The sequence below is a fragment of the Anarrhichthys ocellatus genome, unplaced genomic scaffold (assembly GCF_004355925.1).
Source record: "Anarrhichthys ocellatus isolate YVR2014 unplaced genomic scaffold, GSC_Weel_1.0 scaffold1685, whole genome shotgun sequence".
NCBI lineage: Eukaryota > Metazoa > Chordata > Actinopteri > Perciformes > Anarhichadidae > Anarrhichthys > Anarrhichthys ocellatus.
In genome coordinates, this window is record NW_022281659.1 from 1 (window position 1) to 8,645 (window position 8,645).

The 8,645-nt window shown below is 42.4% G+C and overlaps 2 protein-coding genes across 2 annotated transcripts in view; one reads left to right on the forward strand and one right to left on the reverse strand.

Annotated features, from left to right (window-relative positions):
• Positions 1-63: 63 nt before the first annotated feature.
• On the forward strand, positions 64-5,424 carry LOC116377793 (AFG3-like protein 2; the record flags this gene model as incomplete). Its single annotated transcript, XM_031839522.1, has 10 exons — positions 64-334; positions 447-584; positions 1,162-1,315; positions 1,397-1,504; positions 2,181-2,306; positions 2,923-3,033; positions 3,122-3,237; positions 3,401-3,601; positions 3,986-4,180; positions 4,412-5,424. Coding segments are annotated over 10 exons (1,660 nt in total), but the record flags the coding sequence as incomplete, so codon positions are not given.
• The window catches only part of LOC116377792 (voltage-dependent calcium channel subunit alpha-2/delta-4-like), a gene marked incomplete at its 5' end in the record, with an annotated part of 7,554 nt that continues 1,430 nt past the window's right edge, over positions 2,522-8,645 (reverse strand). The window contains 3 exons of the mRNA XM_031839521.1: positions 2,522-7,595; positions 7,960-8,042; positions 8,419-8,534. Of these exons, the coding sequence (XP_031695381.1) occupies positions 7,494-7,595; positions 7,960-8,042; positions 8,419-8,534 (301 nt within the window). The remainder of the gene's footprint in view (positions 7,596-7,959; positions 8,043-8,418; positions 8,535-8,645) is intronic.

The following is an 8,645-nucleotide window of genomic DNA, read 5'->3' on the forward strand; positions in this document are numbered from 1 at the left end:
TGAGACCATAAACTCATGTTTACAATGTTTACTGAGGTAATAAATCATTTCTCTCCCCGTCAGCTCTTTTCTGATGAGCATGATTCCCACCCTGCTGCTGATTGGCTTCCTGCTCTTCACCTTGCGGCGGGGGCCAATGGGAGGGGGCGCTGGCGGCGGGAAAGGCGGGCCCTTCAGCATGAGCGAGTCCACGGCGAAGATGATGAAGGACAACATCGACGTGAAGTTCAAGGACGTGGCCGGCTGTGAGGAGGCCAAGCTGGAGATCATGGAGTTCGTCAACTTCCTGAAGAACCCGCAGCAGTACCAGGACCTGGGGGCCAAGATCCCCAAGGTGAGAACACACACACACACACACACACACACACACACACAGACTTGAACTCGTAGATGTGAGTTTATTGTTGTTCAGAGGCGTTAAGCGTCTCGTCGTGTCGGTTTCCCAGGGTGCCGTTCTGTCCGGGCCTCCTGGGACGGGGAAGACTCTGCTGGCTAAAGCCACAGCCGGAGAGGCCAATGTGCCGTTCATCACCGTCAACGGCTCCGAGTTCCTGGAGATGTTCGTGGGCGTCGGCCCGGCCAGGGTGAGTGACAGCAGGACTCCACGTAGGTCTGTGAAGGCCACACGGCTACACATGCATCAGTGATATAAAACGTGCCGTCGGTGGATCGACCTGCAGCTCCAGTTTAATGAACCTTCAGGCCGTATAAAACTGTAATATGTGCTGTGTTTGTATATTAGTGTTAATATTTAATCCTCTGAAAAGGTGCTTCAATGCTTCCTTTCCTAGCTCCTTTAGCAAAGGAAACACTGGACCTTCCTTCACCAAAGGAACGGAGATAATGCCGTCCCACAATTACTTGCGGCGGCAACATTTAAAGTGACGTTATGTTTATCTTACACCGGTTTAATTATTAATTTCATAAAGTAATAGGATTCATGTTGATGAACAAGAAGAGACAGTTTTATGTGTTTATTTACTTGTAACGTGACAGAAACAAAATGAACAATAAATGAAGCAAACTGTCAACAACAAGAAGCATCAGTCAACAATGACGTGTGTTGACGTCCGTTCTAGCAACAACTTGGCATTTAGAAACTCTTAAATGCAGGCTGCTCTTCATCGCTGACTGTTTCCTCTTCCTCCTCCTCCTCCTCAGGTGAGGGACATGTTCTCCATGGCGAGGAAGAACGCTCCCTGCATCCTCTTCATCGACGAGATCGACGCCGTGGGGAGGAAGAGGGGAGGAGGGAACTTCGGAGGTCAGAGTGAACAAGAGAACACTCTGAACCAGCTGCTGGTGGAGATGGACGGTAGGCTCCTCCCCTTTTTAACTTCTCTCTTCTTAAAGTTGATTTTTATCCTCTTAACTGTTTTATTTTGTTTCTCTGCAGGTTTTAACACGGCGACTAACGTGGTGGTCTTGGCTGGAACCAACAGACCCGACATCCTGGACCCTGCTCTGATGAGACCGGGACGCTTCGACAGGCAGATCTACATCGGTACGGTTCTGACGGCTGATTGGTGGAACTCGTTGTTTGTTCTCTGACTCTAAGGAACCTAAAAACCTTTGTTTGTGTGACTGGAGCTCCTCGGGTTAACAGATAGAGTTGTTCTTTATTGATCTGTTAATCTAGGGATTAATTTCTTCATTCCACGGATCATTCATTGGTCTTTTAAAACGTCAATGTCTCTTGGTAATATTTGACTTTTCTTTTGCTTGAAAATGACTCGAATGATTAAGTATCAAAATTTTAGTGAGGATTGCTTCACATCAGGAACAACATTGTATTTACTTCTATATTCTTTAAAAGAACATCATTCTGTGATTATTAATATCAAATAAATAAAGGAAAAACACAGTTTATCTGGACTTTAACCGGCTAAATTAAATGTTTTATATGTACACATATATTTACTGAATACATTTCTGTGTTTATCTTAATAGACAAAGTATTCATTTGGTCCTTTGTATTGTCTGTTCAACAGATAGAAGTAGATATCTATCTATTGAACAGCCAATGAAAAGGACCAAATGGAGCTGATTGTTCTGCACCAATGAGACGACACGTTTAAACATTAAATAAAATAAAAGATCACATCCGGAAACACAATATTCATATTTTCTCACGTCACTGATTCTGTAACGTCTTTAAAGACTTTCCTTTCTTCTCTCAGGTCCTCCGGACATCAAAGGCAGAGCGTCCATCTTTAAAGTCCACCTGCGGCCGATCAAGCTGGACCCCAACATGGACAAAGACTTCCTCGCCAGGAAGATGGCCGCCGCCACGCCGGGGTTCACCGGTACGTCACGGTTCAGTTCCATGAAGGAGTGAGTAGAGGAGTTAAGACGCGGAGGAGTTTGTGTTCAGCTCTGGAGGCTCCGTTTACACCGTGAGACCTAAACACACTCAACGTAGACTTCTGTTTGTTAGAAACACTTTAAAATCAAATGTTTAAAAACAATGAGATCAGATTTATTACAGTCTGTGTGAAACCACGGTCCTTAAAGTCTTCCTGGACTATTAAAGTGGATGAAATACTGTAACGTTTGTGTCTTAATGTGGAACATTAACTTTATTGTTTTACACAATGTTGTCAAAATGAACAATTCCAAACCAATTGTGTTTTTATGCAGTTTATTTTAATGTTAAGAACAATAAGTAGTTCACTTCCTGAGATTTGACATGATTGTTGTATGAAGATACAAAGATTCTTATAAATATGAAGTTTATTTCAAACATAAGTCTCTTAATGTGCATTTAAAAAGTGTATGAAACGTAAATTATTTATAGAAAAGTACCTTTTGATTTGGTTTCATGAAAGAAAGATGAAATCCAATTTCTAGAGCTGTGAGCGCCTCCAGAGATGATCTCTAGTTTATTGTTCATGTTTATTAAACATTGTTGTTTGTCTTCAGGAGCCGACATCGCTAACGTCTGCAACGAGGCGGCTCTGATCGCCGCCCGACATCTCAACACGTCCGTCAACGCCAAACACTTCGAGCAGGCCATCGACCGCGTCATCGGAGGTCAGCGTCACCAACACCTCCTCATTTACATGTCTGCTGTTGTTGTTTACAGTCAAACATCAGCGTGTGTGTGTGTGTGTGTGTTCAGGTCTGGAGAAGAAGACTCAGGTGCTGCAGCCCGGAGAGAAGAAGACCGTCGCGTATCATGAGGCGGGTCACGCCATCGTGGGTTGGTTCCTGGAGCACGCCGACCCGCTGCTGAAGGTACCGATACCTCACACCAATAAAACCAACAGGAAACATGTTCTACAACGATATGAATCTATTCTAACAGAGCTGGAACCCTGCAAGTTAAACGCTGTGTGTGTGTGTGTGTGTGTGTGTGTGTGTGTGTGTGTGTGTGTGTCTTTCCTTCTTCTCCCCCCAGGTGTCCATCATCCCCCGTGGTAAAGGTCTGGGCTATGCTCAGTACCTCCCCAGAGAGCAGTACCTGTACAGCAAGGAGCAGCTGTTCGACAGGATGTGCATGATGCTCGGGGGTCGTGTGGCCGAACACATCTTCTTCGGCAGGATCACCACCGGAGCTCAGGACGACCTGAAGAAGGTCACGCAGTCCGCCTACGCCCAGGTACACACACACACACCTGATGTGTCCAGCTGAAGTCTCGTTTGAGGAGGACGGACACAAATGCTTATTTTGTTCTGCACAGCGATTGTGACGTTCACACAGAAACTGTAAAGGAACAAAAGCCTAAATGTCTCCGGTACGACAGAGACTTCAGAGACGAGTGTTGACCACATTTCTGTAGTTTAGCAACCGATCTACTTCCTGTTTACACTTCCATCTGCACGCATCACATGACGTGAACAGTCATGCGATGCGTGCCCGTATAGACGGTAATAACGTCTAAACGCTGCTGAAACCTCTTTTAAAACCAGAAACGCATTAGTGTGGAATCAGCCTGAGTGTTTCTCCTGCTGTGACACCTGGTCCCCCCCCCCCCCCTCTCAGGTGGTCCAGTTTGGGATGAGCGATAAAGTGGGTCAGGTGTCTTTCGACCTGCCCCGGCAGGGCGAGATGGTCCTGGAGAAGCCGTACAGCGAAGCCACGGCCGAGCTCATCGACGCCGAGGTCCGAGAGCTGGTGGACCGAGCGTACCAGAGGACGCTGGAGCTGGTGGAGGACAAGAAGGAGCTGGTGGACCTGGTGAGAAGAGTTCCACTCAGACCTCCAACAGCTACCAGAGCTCAGTCATGTCTTACTCTAGTGAAACAGCTGCTTTAGAGCCATGTCTTTATCAATGCGTGTGTGTGTGTGCGCTCACATGAGAGGTTATAATAGTAAAATAACTCTATCTATCTACCTATAGATTCTAGAGCAGATACAGAATAATTTAATAGTGCTGCTCCTCATTCATCCCTGATGTTTCCTCCTCAGGTGGGGAAGCGTCTCCTGGACAGGGAGGTCCTGGACAAGGCGGACATGTTGGAGCTGCTCGGCCCGCGGCCATTCGAGGAGAAGTCGACGTACGAGGACTTCGTGGAGGGGACGGGGAGCTTCGAGGAGGACACCAGCCTGCCGGAGGGCCTCCAAGACTGGAACAAGGAGAGAGGAGGAGGAGGAGGAGAAGGAGACGAGGAGACGAGCCCAACTCAGGACAAACAGCACGCCGTGTAGACATCCCAGACCCACATCCCAGATGCAAAAAACTCAACGCTGACTCTGCAGATTAAATATTCGTGGGCTCAGTCTGCTTCTCTCAGGTTCATGTTTCACATGTTTGGACGGAGTCGTGGATTTATTTGGACACAAACGAAGTCATCAAAAGAAGCTGCGATCAGTTCGGACCTGAAGACGCTCGAGCGTCGGGAATGCGAGACTGTTTTTTAGACATTGTGACTGATGCTCATTTTTCTTTTTTATTTATTTCATAAAAAGTAGTTTTTTGCTCCTCGACTGATAACGAGGAAGAAAACTGTCAGAACTTTTCTGCAGCCGATTTTCAAACAAAATACTTTCAGAATCGATGTGAACTTTCTATTTTGTTTAATTATTTTTCTTTTATTGCCTGTAAACGCGGTCGTGATTCACTCTGTTCAGTCTTCATGTCGCTGAATAATAAAAGCGCAGCGACTGTTTCATCTTTAGTTTCTGTTGTACAAACGCTCCACGCTGTACAAAATGATTGTAAAGATGTTACGTGATAAATATAACAGGAACTCTGATATTAATTCTCCCTGAAGGAAGAAACGTTCCTCAGACATGTTTTTAATCATCAGCTCCTCTGAGAGTTAAATTAAAGGAATATAATCAGCTCTATGATTGTTATAATTAAGCCGAGATGATCATCTTCTCTAAACACGTACGAGACGTTCTGTTGTATTTGGTGACAAACTGCTTCAAAAGGAACTCTCCTAAAATAAGAAATAAAACGTGTGATGTCAAGTTTGTGTCTTTAGTAACAATCTTCTTCTTTTTGGTTGAAAACCAAACCAGCACCTTCGTAACGAATAATAATGATTTAATGTTTAAATAGTAAAATATAACTTCTGATTAAGATTTAGACTTCTGAACGTTAAGGTTACATTTAAAGCTGCTTTATTAACATGACAAACAATTAAAGACGCCATTCAAATTTAAATTAAATCTCTTCTCTCACATTAATGTGGCGTAAATTAATATTAATTCATAGTCTAATATGTGGGAGGCAGCTTGTATATCTTGTCCACTGATTTCTGCAAATGTGTATTTAAGAATAAAAGCAACAGAAACATAAAATATGTTTCAGATTAACATTCGTTATCTTTATAATAATAAATGAGACGCTTTTGTCTAAACTTTTCTCGACTGGAAATCATCAAAAACATGAAAGAAGTGATCAATAAATATCTACAGGAGGATCTTTTTCCTCCTAATCTATCTATCTATATCTATAGATCTATCGATATATATATATTCTTCTTTATGCAGAATGTGAACGTTAACAGCAGGAGGTTCCACTTTATTAACATGAACCGATGAACATGAAGTTGTTTCTAAAGTTCATAGAAGTGATATAAATGTATTGAACCAATAATGTAAAATCAGGAAACATGAACAATAAACATTCTTTATATCAAAATTTAAAAGAGTGCAGTTTCAAATGTCAGAGCTGCACTTTTGATAATAATCACTTTTGCTGAAGAGATTCAGGAAACGATAAATAATAAATGTTCTTTTATTGCTGCGGGTGAATAAGTAGTTAGCAGTTAGCCACGTTAGCTAATCAAAGAGGCTAACTTCTGTAGCTTTTAGGTTTATTCGGAGGCTGGACACTGTTTTAAGTTTCCTGAATCTCTACAGCAGAGTTAGTTAAACAGTAAAAACAATATAATCAGAATTATTAAAAAGTGACTAAGTAAACACCTCCAGTGGTTTTAATGAGACAAACAAACAGAACTCTGTAAATGTTAAAGAGAGTTATTCCACCAACGAACTGCTTTCGCTGCTCTTATTGTGACACTTTAACATGACGTCAGAATGAAGTTACAAATAACCAACAGTCATTAAAATACTGTTGGATCGATGGTTAGACTCTCTTCCTGATGTTTTCCTTAGAAAGAGAAAGTGGAATCATTTCTTTCACTCACAGGAAACAGAACTCTTCCTGTCCAGAGAAACAGGAAGTGTAACATGTGACTTCTGTGTTTGATAGAAATCATCTAACTTTCACAAAAGTCTTTGTTTTTGTATCCAAGGTTACAGTTTCAGCTGCTGAGTCTGGACCTGGTTTATCTTCAGTCTTAAATCCAGGTTACCTGCAGGTGAAGGGTCTGTGTGACACTTCTTAGTGAATAACTTGTCCTTTTAACATCCACCCACTGAGTTTTCTGTTGACCTTTGACCTCCCAAAGAGCTGAGCAGCGTTTAAAGTGGCAGTCCTGCTTGATTTATGATTTTAATATTTTATGAGTCGTTTTGTTAAAACATGAGCTTCAAGTTTTCAGAATTGTGTGAATAGTTTCCATTTGTTTGTGTACAAAATAAAAATCTGTAAAACTGACAATAAATAAATATTTTAACGCTTTTTATCAAAGGTTTAATCAGAACAGAAATGTATGTAAATGAAAGTCTTAGTTTGCCACTTTAAAGATCAACCCTTATTTTTAATCCTACTTTTATTTTATTTTTTATTGTAAATCATTTAAATGTAAAACTCTACTTTGTGTACAATACTTCTGTATCAAAAAAAGCTACAAAGACTCTACATTCTTTGGGTGTAGTGGCAACGTTTCGCCACACGAGCTGCACCATTTACGTCCGTCCATCGAAGTCTGTTTCAACAGATGACGACTCTTTGTTTATAGTTTATAGTTCAGCAAAAATAAGTCTAAAAAAACTAAATCACGTACTAGCCCTTTATCTCCACCGCAGAGCGAGTCGAAGCTCGTCTGAACGATGTCCTGTTGTCTCTTCGTGGGAATTTAAAAAAAAAAGAAACATCCTTGCCTCCCTCGGAGCTTCCTGATTGGTCCTTTCTTTACGTCCAATGGTGGAGGAGCAACGAGACGAGCAGAGAGGCCGAGAAGACGGACAGCGACAGGAAGATGGCCGACGCCCCGCCGCACTCCTTCGCATCTTCCTGTTTAAGAGAAAACAACAATACAGTTCAATACTTTTACATCATTATTGGTTGGAGATGTATTTCTTTATTATTTATCAGTGTACATCGTATCAGTATGTTATACAGAGACGGCCTTTCGGCTCGTTAAAACAGGAGGTGAGAGTCTCTCATGGTTCTCTCAATGAAACAACATTTAGGCTTCTTCTAGCAGCTTTTAATAGCTCAGTGTAGTATTTTAAAAACGAACAAGACAAGCCTAACAGCTCTTAACATGACGTTTAAGACTTTATACTTTGCTATAATTGTCACTAAATTGCTTCATCATCTCTTAACACTTGTTGTCTAAACGTCTAGAGACAGAACTCAGAGCCTCAGCGCTCACCTTCGGGTGGTAGGCGTGGCACGACTCCGGACGCCGCCGCACCTTCTGGGATTTCATCCTGTTGCACTTCACTGTGGCGTTATGTTCACTGACGTCAAGGAGAAAACAGATCATCGCTGAGGACTAACGCTCAGCATCCTTTGAACATTTATGTGTTCATTTACACAAAATCTGTCCAACAGAAATACTAGTAAGCTTACAGCTTACATGTACAACAAGTAAACAATACTACAAATCTGATGTAATTCAGAGATTTCGCGACTTTGAATGTAATCTCGTGGCGTTTGGTGTGAACACAGCGTAACAAGTTTGAGATTAGTTTTAAACCTCACATTAGAAACATTGTGTGAGACTGTTTCTCTCTTAAGCCATCACAGACACACTGAAGCAGCTCTACTTTTCTGAAACAGAATAATAAAACGTTGATGGTCTGCAGACCGACACACAGCTGAAGGATATATTTGATCTCTTTGGGCTCCAGCAGGATCGGTCCATACTGACGGGAGCAGTCGCAGTCGGCCTGAGTGACGACCATCACCAGGTTACTGTCAGGGATCTGCTGCACCACGAACATCCTGCAGCACAACACACACAGGGGGAGCCAATCAATCAATCAATCAACCAATCAAACAACCAACCAACCAACCAACCAGTCAATCAATCAAACAACTAATCAACCAACCAAC